Source organism: Colius striatus, chromosome 15 (assembly GCF_028858725.1).
Source record: "Colius striatus isolate bColStr4 chromosome 15, bColStr4.1.hap1, whole genome shotgun sequence".
NCBI classification, from domain to species: Eukaryota; Metazoa; Chordata; class Aves; order Coliiformes; family Coliidae; genus Colius; species Colius striatus.
This window is the reverse complement of record NC_084773.1, coordinates 20,703,397-20,716,045: the sequence shown is the minus strand read 5'-3', so window position 1 is coordinate 20,716,045 and position 12,649 is coordinate 20,703,397. Positions and strand designations below refer to the sequence as shown.

Below are 12,649 nucleotides of genomic sequence, written 5' to 3'. Positions count from 1 at the left end.
CCTGGAAAAAACATATTCCATTGTCTACTTCTAGGCTGTTTCAGTGTGTTTAATTACTGATTTGGTGGAGAACTTGACAACTCTGTTTCAGTTCAGTTCATGTACATAATTATAGAAGGTTTGCTCTTCTCTTCAGAGTCTCTTGAAGTACAAATATGAATTATAGCTGCACATGCAGGTTATGTCTCCTTCTGCAGCTACAATGACAACCTTGATAACTGGCTAGGAGAGATATATTCTTTGTCTTGAGCCCCCAGGCAGTATTCACTTCCACACTATTTACATTGCCCTGTCTCCCTGACTCGGTTACAGCTGTTTCAACTTAAACACAAGCCTGTTGCTATAGAGATGATGTGCTGCAGAGAAATAGGTCAGGTTTGTGCTGCTTCCCGTGTGCGATCGGGAGGAGCAGCAGAGCTGCAGGTGGGTGAGGGCGAGCAGGGAGCCTGCGCTGCCACAGGGACACACCTCGCCTCTGGAGAAGGGCTTTGGAATCCAGTGGGACCACGACATGGCTCTGGCTTGCTTCAAACTGTCTGTCCTGGTGTGATGTGTGTTCTGACTGACTACAAAGCTGAATCAGAGAGGGGCTAAGCTGTGTCTCTGCTCTCCAACAATTTCCCTCTGACCCAGAGCAGGCCTTGGTGAAGGCAGTGACAAGGGTGATCCAAAATGCCGTGTGAGCATCAGCTGAGAGCTGGGCTGTGCTGTGCTGAGGCACCTGCTCTGAATGGCTGCTGCTTGCAGATGTCTGGGACTGCTGAATCACCATCCCCATGCTCCATGAATCTCTCCATGCCTGTGGCTCACTTCTGCAGGCAGGTGTTGGTGCAGCTCAGCGCTGCTCTTGTGATACGTGCTGGAGAGGGAGAGAGAACTCTGCCATGAATCTTAGCAAGGAAAGCTGATTTTGAGGGTTGTTGGGAAGGTACATTAATACTGCTTAGAAAAACAAATGTGAAGTTACTTGTGACCAGGAGCCCACCTAAAGTGATTTGTTTGTGGCTTCTGAGGGGGAAATGACAGTGGCTCATCTGTTGCACAGTAATTAGTTTTATTTCTTAAACTCGCTGCCCTCCTAAAAGTGTTCTATTTCCTGTAACTCGTTAATCAGCTGTTTGGGGTTTAGGATACAGCTTAGAGAAGAAAAAAACAACAGACATTTATGTGTATCTGCCTTCTATAGATGAAACCTCTTCCAAAAATGATATTCTTTACTGAATGACTAACTTTTGCACACATCCTCCCAGTGCTAGCAGTGAGGGTGTACAGCTGCTGGCTGGATTTCCCAGAGGTAATGCTTCATAACTTCCCTGGTTCCGGCCAACGCACACGTTGCTTTCACAGCCAAGAAGATGCTTTTGCAAATGAAAGATGTGCAGTGCTCAACACAATCTGATTCATACAAGTGGTAACCTATTAAGTCAGCTTATGAAACTGAAGTGTACATGGTGTATGTTGGCCTTATTGTATTAAAATAGTAGTATAATGCTGTAGCACATCAAGAAAAGATGGTTAGTGGTTAGTCCATGTCTGGACAACAGCGGGAGTTTCTCATCTCATGGCCTGGCCTAAGGTTAAGATCTACAGCTTTGCTGTTTCAAGTGACTTGCTGCATGTTAGAAATGGAATTAGAGCCAAGATTAGCTACTCAGTTGAGTTTATTTTTGGTACTATTTGTTACACATAAATGTGATTTGAATGTTAACATTGGAGCTACAGGGGGGTGTTTTGCTTTGTTTTCTGTTGTAACGTGGCCAGTGCCACGTTAGGGGCAAGACTAATACAAATGTTTGCATAGCTATTGGCTGGGGTTTTTGGGTGGTGTGTTTCTAAGGGCATCTCCATGCTGCTTTTGCAGTACCAGTGATGGTGCATTGCTCGCAATGAAACTGACTTTCCTGATGTTTCCCCCTTTTATTTTTTCTCTGTTCTTTCTGAAGGATTTTTTTGATATAAAGGAGTATAAAAATCTCAAAAGCTGAAGTTAATGGAGCAATTAAAGTTAGGCTATCCCAGCCTACTTTGAAAAGAAAATTGAATACTTAAACTTTGAATTTGATGCGAGCTGCTAGTGGGAGTAGAGGCTTCAGTTCTGCAAATGACTTCATCTGAGTGGAAAAGTTGTAGGCTGGAATGAACTGTTAGTCTATCTTCCCATTATTACCATGTCATGTTCTCTTTTCTTCGGAGTGCTACAGGTCCAGGATAAGCAGAGCACTGAGTTCTTCTACTTTAACCCTGGAGCAGAGAGCTAGATAATCCACATCTTCATCAGGATCAGACCAAAACAAGCATTTAGCTTCTCTGCTTCTGCAATGTGCTCTGCTCCTACCAATGCCTTTCCTTGTACGTGGAGGCAGTTGTGGAACGTTTGCAGGGCAACTGTGATCTCCCATTTCTGTTATGAGTGGCAGGCTATGCTGTAAAGACTTCTTCCAAATGAAGGAGATACTGTCCTTTAATTCAGTATCTCTTTGAGATCTATTCATCAGCAGATGCAGCTATTTTTACCAAAGGGATCTGTTGCCAGCCTGCAGAACGCGTGTTTCAGAGCAAAGCATGAGAACACGAAGCATTATGAATGTGGCTAAGCTCATTAGTGGCAAGGGAGGGCTTTGCTGTATTAACTGTGATGTTGTAATATCTGCCTAATTAGCTCTTCTACTAATTAGATTTAGAGCAATTAAAAGCTTTAAAGACTTGAAGTTTTTTGAAAGGACCATATATTTCAGGTAGATGACTTTGTCTTTGGGCAGGAGCCTCGTGGTGCGTGCTCACTGGTGCCAGTGGCTGACTTAGATAAGTTTCCAGTTAATTATTGCAAGCATTACGTAGTCTCTCCCTGTTATCGCTGTCCTAGTACTATATGTGTAACTTCTCTAAAGATCTGGGTGTTCTGCAAAGGCTGGCAGCCATTTGGTGTTGGCTCCAGCAGAGCCAGAAACACAAGCCGTGCACACATAGTGCTCTCATGCGGAGAGACTCTATTTTTCTTGGTTTAAAATAAACCATTCTGATTGAAAGCATCTGCTTTTTCTTTTGCTGAACAAAAATGTTTTCCAACATTAAAGTCTTCCAAAGTGGAAGTCTTTGCAGTCTCCTGCAGAGATTTTTTGTTGTTTAAATTCAAAACCCAGCAGTTTAATTTATACAACCGTGTTGTGCTTAGAAACCATCAGGATGAGATCCTACTCGGGCGTTTTCAGATTCAGGGAGAGCTGCAGCAAATGGTACTGCTGCTCTCTTACTTTCCTGAGAGCTGTGAAATTCTAACTTGAGATTTCTGGCCTATCTTCAGTATAGTTAAACATGCTGTGCACTGACCTTCTCAGCTTTGAAGTGAGCTTAGTAGAAGAAATCCTTGGTGAATGTATCCCAGGAATAATTCCTTGGCATTGCAGAACCAAATGTGAGACTTTAGGTTAGAGAGAAGCACTTGATGTCTGCATTGTTACATTTCATCTGCTTGATACTGCTCAGCAAACCAACTGCAAGAATGGAAAGAAAAAAAGCTTCACTTGACTTGTGTGGCTCTTCTGTCTCCACCTTCTGGAAGCTGATAGCAAGTAATTCAAAATCAGCTTACTGAGTTAATTACCTGGAAAGCAAATGTGTCGAGATATGGGTTTTAACCCTAGTTAAGGGGCATCATCAGGATTTTGGTTTAGTTCTTCCAAAACACTGAGGCTAGAAAGAAAGTAATTGGGATGAAAATTCCCATAAATTCTCTTAAAGCCAAAACTGTCTCTTTTTTTTAATCACCTCTGCAGAAGGTGTCAGACCAAAGTCAGCCCAGAGGTTATCTGGTTAAGCTGTACCATGGGCATACTGCTGTAAAAGAACAGAGTAAAACTGTGATGTTCCAGATGACCTCTTCCAACCACTGTATCTGTTCTTGGCACATGTTTTCAGAGGTCAGAACTGAGAATTTCTGAGAAGAGTCTGGTCCACCACAGGTAGTGTGCTGAAGGCTGTGCTTTCAAAGAGAACGAACTGTGCCTTTTATCAGACCTGCAGGTGGTGCAGAAGGGAAGGAGAGACAGACAGAGGACAGTTCTTCATAAAGGCCTGCTCAGGATTTGGCCTCCCTCTCGCATGTGTTTGTGTGGTATTTTCTTTGGGCTGTGTCCTGGGCAGCAGTATTGTAACGTGGGTCAAATGGTCACCTTGGTTCATCAGACATGGTTTGGAATGCAGTAGGCCAGATGGCTGCAGGCAGAGCATGAGCTGTGGCTGAAAGCTTTTTAGCCTGTTGCCACATGGTGGTTTTTCACAATAATCTTTAGCTGGTAATTGAAGTTTTCCTGGGCCATTTTTTTCCCTTTTCAGGTTGCAGCTGCTCCATGGTGGTTGCCAGTGAAGGGAGCCAACTGGAAGCACCCTGAAGGTCCTGACTCTAATATCTCCAACAGGTAAGCCATCAATGGCCATTCAGTTATACTACACAGTGCTTGTCAGTATACCTGTAATCTTGCACCAGGAATGGGGGTGTGAGAAAGGGGTTTTGATTTATAACCTGCTCCTGCTGCTTCAGTAACTATTTTCCCATCTTCTAACGTGCTGCATGTGGCATTCAGTGGTAGTGTGGGCTATAAGCACTCTTTACCTGAAGCAAAAGAGATTATACTGCAGTGTGCTTCACTGTTTTCTGTGCATGTTGATATATCATCAGTGAAATAGAGTAGATCTTTAGAAGGTCATCAACTGGAGAGCGCTCAGTACAGATCTGGGTTTGGAGAAGGAAGAACAGCTGCATGCCTACTCCAGGAGTCTGTGGAGTGTCCCCTCCAGCTGGGATTTGGAGGCCTATCTGTCTGGCAGCAGCAGAGATATGCTGTTGAATTTTATGCCTAGTAAATCAAAAGGCTTCATTTTTCTCAGGTGCTTTTTGTGGCCAATGCAGAACCAGCCCTGGGTTGCACATGTGGAGAGCCATTGTTCAGTTCTGTGTGTTATTGTAGGCGCACTTGGATGTGACTGTCTTCACTTGGGACCTCTTGCATTGCAGCCCTCTCTCACTAGGCCAGTGTCAGTGAGGTTGGCCCTAGCTGCCTTAATCAACTAGTTAAAGTTTCAGAACTGCTCTTTGAAATAAAGTCAGACTCTCTAGCCTAGATCTAGTAGATGTTGTCATGTTTTTGAGCTCTCTAAGGACAGGGCTATGTTAGTGTAACATCGTCTGATGGCTGAACTGCTTAGTAACAAGTCTGTTGTCTGTTCTTCAAGGGCAATGAAAGAAAGAACTGAGGCGAAAATAGAGATAATATCGGGAGGCATTGTTAGGGGGACACAGAGAAATGTAGGTCACAGTCAGCAGATAAGAGTTGGAAACCTGCCATGTCAATCTAGTCTTATATGGTGCAAACCTAAGCTGGAGCTGCTGGTGAGCCTGCCCCACAGAGCTGGCCTTACGGCCCCACAGGATGCGCTGCCTTGTGACATGAGGCAGGAAAGACGAGTTAACTGCAAGCCCTCTGAATCTGGCTGCTGGACCAGTACCCTCAGCTCTTGAAGTACCTTGTTCTGTTAGAGGCTTGGGGGGGAGGAATGACTAGGTATTTTTACTGTACTTTTTTTCTGGAAAGAGACCAAGATTATAAGGGGAACCTTGGAACCAGACCAAAGGAAAGGTGGGAGCTCCTGTATAAACTGGGGGCTGCTTGGAACAGCCAAAGAAAAATACTCTGATACATTTCTGCAGTTCCCTGTGCCCTGGATTGGGTCCTGCAAAAGATGTTGCTAAGAATAAGGAATTTTTCTCATCTCCCGTCTCCCTCAAAACCACCACCACTGACAGCAAAGAAAGGATGTGCAGACATGAGAAGAGTGCACAGGGAAGGGAAGGGCATTTGCCACTAAATCGCAATGTAAAGTTTCCAGTTGAAATCTTGACTTCTTGTTAAGATACTGTTAAACTAGCTTTCTGAGGGGTAATAATGCTGCAGGCTTTTCGTGTCTCAGAGCACCTGAATTTCCACAAGTCAGTGTTTTGATAGTTCTTCGCTGACTCCTGGGTGCAGCAGGTTTGAGGTGACACCATGTGAAAGCCCAGGGCACCAATGTCTCTGTTACCTGTAGAGCTGCATGGAAAAGCATGATGAGACAAAGAAAAGTTCATATTTTTTTCCTCTTCCTTGTTTTTTCTGAAGGTTGCATTTCCCTTCCAGCATCGTGCTGCCTTTCTTTAAATAGATGCTCTTCTGTAAAAGTAATCTGATACCTCGTCCGATTGTAACTGAACTGGGAGCTTCTCAGTCCTTTGTGGCTGTCTCTAATAGAGTTTCATGAAGGACTTGTGCTCTGTAGCTGTGAAATTGCCTAGTTCTACTGATTTATTTTGTTCCTCAGAATGGATCACCCAGTTCTTCATGTTTCCTGGAATGATGCTGTGGCATTCTGCACATGGGCAGGGAAACGATTACCAACTGAGGCTGAATGGGAATACAGCTGTCGAGGGGGCCTTGAAAATAGGTACCTGTCACAAATGTGTGTCTGGGAAAGGCTTCAAATTGGTATTCACTATGTAAGGAAGAGTTGTGTGGGTTTTTATTGTCTCTTTCTTGTGTGGTATGGACATCTGTGGGAAATGTAATACTGACTTGCTCTGAACAGATTGCTTTAGGTAAAGGAATTTCCTTAAATACCTAAATAGTGTATTGTTATCTGAACTCTGCAATGGGAGGGGAATGTAGAAAGCTCAGGAGAGCAGGAGATGGGACAAAATGCCAAGCTAGAGGACTGCTGCTATTGCAGGACATGAAAGCTATAGCAAAGGAACTGAGTTCCAAGGCTGAAGGAATTGCAAAAGATCTTAAGCAAATAACAACGTCACTGCACAGCAACTGCGGGGCCACTGCATCCAGCTGAGAGCTGATTCTGGGCTCAGGGAGGAGAGGAAAACAAGCTAAACAACAGGCTTATGTCTTCTCATCTTGCGTGTGAGACAGTGTACTGCACAGGACAGTGCTGCCCGTCCCTCCTTCTTGTAGGGATTGTCCTCAGAGAAGCCTTGCTCTCCTTCCAAACCTTCTAGATGTTGGTACAAATGGAACTGGAATACAAACAGTTCTCTGGGGTAAGATGGGGAGGAAGGGGATGTGGTTGGTGTGCCTTAACCTTTTTTTAATTTTAATTAAAACAGAAAACTAAAAAAGTGACAACTGTTGTGCTGTGTCCATAGACTTTTTCCATGGGGCAACAAGCTCCAGCCAAAAGGTCAGCATTATGCCAATATCTGGCAGGGAGTGTTCCCAACTAACAACACTGCAGAAGATGGATACAAAGGAACTGCACCTGTAAGTGTGTCTCTAAGTGAATTAATCACATGGAAATTAACTCAGTCTGTGTTCAACACAAGGAACTGTGGCTGTTTTCTGTTCCTATCCTCTTTCACCTTTAGGCTTTTAAAGTTACAGTATATGTCACTGCAGGCTGGAGTGTTATCAAGGGGCAATTTTTAAAAGCTAATTTAAAAGTGAGGATTACTTTCATTTTAACTTCTAGTTCCTCTCACAGTGACATCTTCTCCCCCTTTCCAGTCAGTTCTGAGTCAGATGCTGAAATCCTTTCTGGCTGCACTTCTGGCATGATAGCTTTTTTAGCTCTCAGGTTTTGGGTAGTTGTTCCTGAGGCACAAAAATCATGCAGCAGCTTAAAAGAAGTTAAACTTCCTTTTTTTGGAAAGAGTGAATCTGTCTAGTACAGCAAACATTGCAGTGGGATTTTAAAGGCAGTCAAGGATGTGAATGAGTTCTTAGATGGTAGTTATATTAAGTCCAAAAAGTTTTAGCAGCAGAGAAATCAGTGTGTGTGTGAGCTGGCAGCCACCCTTGCCTTTCTCTGATGGGAAGGTGGAAGCTTTAAATGTGGGCATGAAGATCAGATCACTAATGCTGTGTGCATGTCTCTGTGTGTTGGTCAAACAGTGCTGCTCTTTAAGAGAGCCAGTCTCCAAAGCCAATGAGAAGATGCTAGTAGTGGAAATGTGGGGCTGAGAATGTAGAGGATGATAATGGTTCCTTCTTTCATTCCTCTTCATTTAAATGGAGTGTGTAAAAGTGTTACATTTCTGCACTACTGATTTGGTGTCTGTTGTTGAGCTGTGAAGGCAGAAGCTCCTGGTAATGACAGACCTTCAGCAGTTGTGTCTTTGGGGTAGCCTTATTTCATGCTGAGTGGTTTACAGAACTGGCCCTTGCTCTCCATGTCTCGTGCAGGTCACTGCATTTCCTCCCAATGGCTACGGCTTGTACAACATCGTAGGAAACGCCTGGGAGTGGACGTCTGACTGGTGGGCTGTTCATCATTCAACAGATGAAGTTCACAACCCTGTGAGTGTTTTGGTAGCCTCACAGGAAGCATAGAGTTCTCTCTTGCTACACTGGTCTGGCTGCAGTTTGAAAACCTACTGTTCATTGCTCTCCTGCTGTGTCTGGGGTGGGGTGGGATATGTTCTGGTGAGGAGGGAACTAACACAACGCAGGTAAGCCACACTGAAACTGTAGTGCTGGAGTTGTTTTTGATGAACAGCCCTCTACAACTGGTTAGCAGTTGAATACTTCCAAAGTGGCATCAAAGTGCAGAAATCAAGAATCTGATGATTCAGTGGAAGTACTTTCAGAAATCCCTTCTGTTGCTACAAGCTCAACTGCTTTGACAGCAGATACCAAACCACCCTGAATCAGCTTTGTGACTTCTAGTTCCTTTAAAACTCAGCATATTATAAAGCTGAAGTTTATGGAGAGAAGTAGCTTACCAGGCTTTGAGAGGTTAATCTTTGGTTTCCTTTGTCAGGTAGAGGAAGAGGTCCTGCAGGGTAAGCTGTGTATGGGGGTTTCTCACACAGTATCTCTCGGCAGAAAGAAGCTCTAGTATTACATCTCCTTCTCTCGTACTTAGCCAGAATGGCTAAACCTGAGGCACGTGCTGCTGTGCTCTGACAGAGCTGGGTTTGTTCACGCACAGTTATCTGTAACAAGGAAACCAATTAAACCTCACGGGGCAGTAGCTGTCTGTTTGCTGCAGGCTTTGAGTATCCCGTGCTGTGGTCTCTCTTTGGTTTGCCAGACATTCTTGGAGGCCTTTCTGGGAAGTCAGAAATTGAAAACAGCTTCAGGAACTTGCTAAACTTTTTTTGCTGCTCCTGTACATTGCAGAGCCTGGCTTCCCAGCAGTGTTCTCTTGTGTTTAGCAAGAGAAATCAGACTCATCTTGGGGTCTAGGTTGCTCTGGATCTGTACTGGCAGTTCCAGCACTCTGATGGAGCCCCTGGAGTCACCACAGTTTGTACCAGGGGAGCTCCTGCTTTACCCCCTCACTAATGAGGCCTCATTTCAGTCCCTGGAAGCAAAGCCTAAAGGTCTGTGTGTGCCACTGGGGAAAGGCCTCGGTGCCCACCTGCACTCACACCTACAGCACAGGCCTGGCACTTGGCAGCCTGGCAGCTGCCCCTGACCGTGTTGACCCTTCTGTAAGTGTGACAGGTACCCCAGCTTTGGCTGCTTGTCTGTGCAGTGACCTCTTGGGGCAGGAGGGTGCACAGTGCTGCACAAGTGACAACCCTGGGGAACAAAAAGAGAGTAACTGATAGTAACTGAGAGTAAACTGAGAGTTTACTGGAGCTTTTAAATTCAGCACAAATATTTTTAGTTGGTATTTTCAGATATAAACTCATTGTCAGGATCTATTGTCTGAGGCAGAGCACTTCACAGTGAATTCCAAAGGGTTTTTCTGGTTAAATGGAGAAAGAAACCAAATCTCTTAATGTGAAAAGATGTCCCAAAATAGCCAGGCTGCAGTATCTTCAGAGACATTAAAAATTATTAGCACCATATCTATCAGAGCCAATCTCTTTAGTCCCTCCAGAGCACAAGGCAGCGTAGCCTATATATAGGCTGTGTTCTTTCTGCCTGAAACACTGGGAATTCTTCTAGAGGGTCAGAGCTTAGCAAAAGTTTAACACATTTAGTTTAACATCTGAAATCTTCAAAGCAGTTTTGTAATACTGGAGAGATTTTGGGTACACAGTGGATGGGTTACAAGGAATGAATGGAACTTTGCACAGATTGTGTTTTATTTCCCTGTAATTGATCTGTTTGCATTCACAGAGAGCAAAAATAAACTGGGACACCTGAAAATGTTTTGCTGCTTTTTAATTGTGCTCTATCAATGGAACAAGCAATGGTTTTCCTCTTCTTTGGCAGATCCAGGCCCTGTGCAGGCAAGGATTGAAGCCAAAGGAATTGGAAAGATTGGTATGCAGATCCAGAAGTACATAGAATGCAGAGCATGGTACCATGGCTCTGAAACTAAGCTCTGAAGTGCCAGGAACACCGAGCACTCTGAGCAGTAGCGTGGTTTTGGGAATGCAGCCACAACTTTCCAGTCAGTGGTGTTGAAAGGCATCTGAACGTGTTAGAGTTGTGATGTTTGAGCAGAGCATTGGTGTAAGTGAAGGTTTGCTTGTACAGGAGCTTGGTGGGACTGCATGTCTCAGTCGTGGGGCTGAAGTGGGGTTTTTCCTGTGGTCAAACTCAGGGTGGAGGGAATTAGAAAATCCACCTGAGAAAATGTAAAACTGGTGCTTCAACTCCTCCAGTGCTGGCAGTGAGTGGGCAGCCAGAGCTCTGCTGCTGTCAGAAGTAAGTGCCTCTGGGCTACTTTTTCTCATCAGTGGAAAAAAATGCACAGTTTAAGACAAACTTGCAAAAAATGTTCCTTCAGTGTCTCTTGCAGCTGCCGTTTGCTGTGCAGGGGCATGACTGGGGAGCACCAGGGCTGGGGCTTTCTGTTTGTTTGAAAAATGTAAATGATGGTTTGGCAGACAGTAGCCAGGTGTGTGTGTGTGAGATCAATCAAACCACAACCCTTTGTGGGGCCATTTAAATTGTGATGACTTCTGGCTCAGATTTTTTCATATACAGTGCATAGTGTCTTATGACTTGCAGTTCTTTGAGTACCCATCTACCTCAAAAGAGAGTGGTCTTGTGGCTAACTGTGCATGGAAAATGATGATGTAGCTTCAGAAAGCATTTGTTTGATGTCATGGAAGAAACACAACTTTATTTTCATTTAACAAAAAAAAAGCTTCTATGATGTATTTAAATGACCTTAAAGAATAATCCTACTAATAAGCTTTGGTAACTGAATGCAGGAGCACATGTAATTAGGCAATCAGACTATAGGTTCTCTCTTACAACATTATACTACAAAAGAAGCTTGCCAATGTGTAGTGAAGTCTGTTCTTTTAACCTGGGAGCAAAGTCTGGACAGCTCTGGCTCTTTGCTTATGGCCAACAATGTCCTCCCACTTCAGTACCAGGTGGTGCACTTCTGATAATGGCACAAACCCATATGGTTTGCTGGAGCAAAGATTTGCTTGTTTTGATCAAATGTGACCTTAATGGCTGTGCTCTGATTAGTTTTTATTATGCCTAGGCACAATCAAAGCAGGTTTCCTTTATCTATATGGAAGACAGAAGCATCAGCAAATGCTAACATTGCAGGCTAAGAAATAGATGATCCTGAGCTGTAACATGGCCTGGCCAAAGTTAGAACATGATTGTAGACTCTTACTTTATTAAGTATGTTAAATTAATGCATTATTTTGGGAAAGCTCTTGCCAGGGGGAAACTTGGCTTTTCAGGGCAAAGCAGGGAAGTTCTTTGGGGATTGGTTGGGTTTTTGGGTACTCTCTAAGCTGCCAGCACTGAGATAAGAATGAGCTCACCTTTCTACATCTGCAGATGTAAGGACTGCTAAGGTTCTTTGTAAAACAAGAGAAAGCTTAAGTAAGTGATACAGGTTGGGGAAAGATCACACAGAGAAGAGGACTCTGGTCAAGGTGCATATGGAAGGCTCATGTCGCTGGTAAAGGACATGTGGCTCTCAACACCTTCCCAGGAACTGCAATGTCTGGAGGGATTAGGCTTCTTCCTTTATCCCAGTATGGAGAACAGGGTCTTGTTTTGGCTAACAGGGGTGATTCATGCTGCAAGTAGTCCAAGGAGCTGCAAGATCCTTCTACCTACCTGGAGAAACTGGTTCAAGTTGAGATACTAAGGAGGCAGTCCAGCTGGCTTCCTCCTGCATGAAATGTGGCTGAGGTTTCTTCAGTAAGACTGGGGTAGAGAAAGGAAAAGAAGTCATTAGGTAGTACAAGGGAAGGACAGCCTTTTTTTAACCTCCCTTAATTCAATTGGAGTGCAGCCACAGGTGCAAAAAGACATCATTCTAGTCGGTCTCCTGCATACAGCTATGTGCACACTTGATTTTGTATGTGTGTCAGTAGCTGGATACAACTGTGGTGAAGTCTGCTCATCCCAACCTCCTTTGATCTTCTCCGGTGCTAAACTGCAGAGCAAGACAGGGGAATATGCACAGCAAGAGAAGTAAAGGTAGCCTGTAGACAGTTGGCACAAACTGATTTCTTCTGTCCAGCTAAAGTCTAGTGATTTTTCTGCTCTTCAGAGAACTTTGCCAGTTGTTTTTTGATTAAACTCTTTACCTTCTGTGGTTTTAAAGAATTGTCTATCCCAAAGATAATGGTTTATAATGGAAAAGGTTATTGGAGAACACTGTGTCAGATTTTTGCAGGCAGTAAAGTGTTTCAGTAGCTCTACTTTAAAGGTTGGGGGGTTCAATGTAA

General features: G+C 44.0%; 1 protein-coding gene across 2 annotated transcripts in view; it reads left to right on the top strand.

The window, feature by feature from the left end:
- Positions 1–12,649, top strand: part of SUMF1 (sulfatase modifying factor 1) — a 29,124-nt gene that overhangs the window by 11,664 nt on the left and 4,811 nt on the right. For both annotated transcript variants that reach the window (XM_062008418.1, XM_062008419.1), the window contains exons 4-7: positions 4,333–4,415; positions 6,352–6,474; positions 7,184–7,298; positions 8,220–8,333. In XM_062008418.1, coding sequence (XP_061864402.1) covers positions 4,333–4,415; positions 6,352–6,474; positions 7,184–7,298; positions 8,220–8,333 — 435 coding nt within the window. The remainder of the gene's footprint in view (positions 1–4,332; positions 4,416–6,351; positions 6,475–7,183; positions 7,299–8,219; positions 8,334–12,649) is intronic.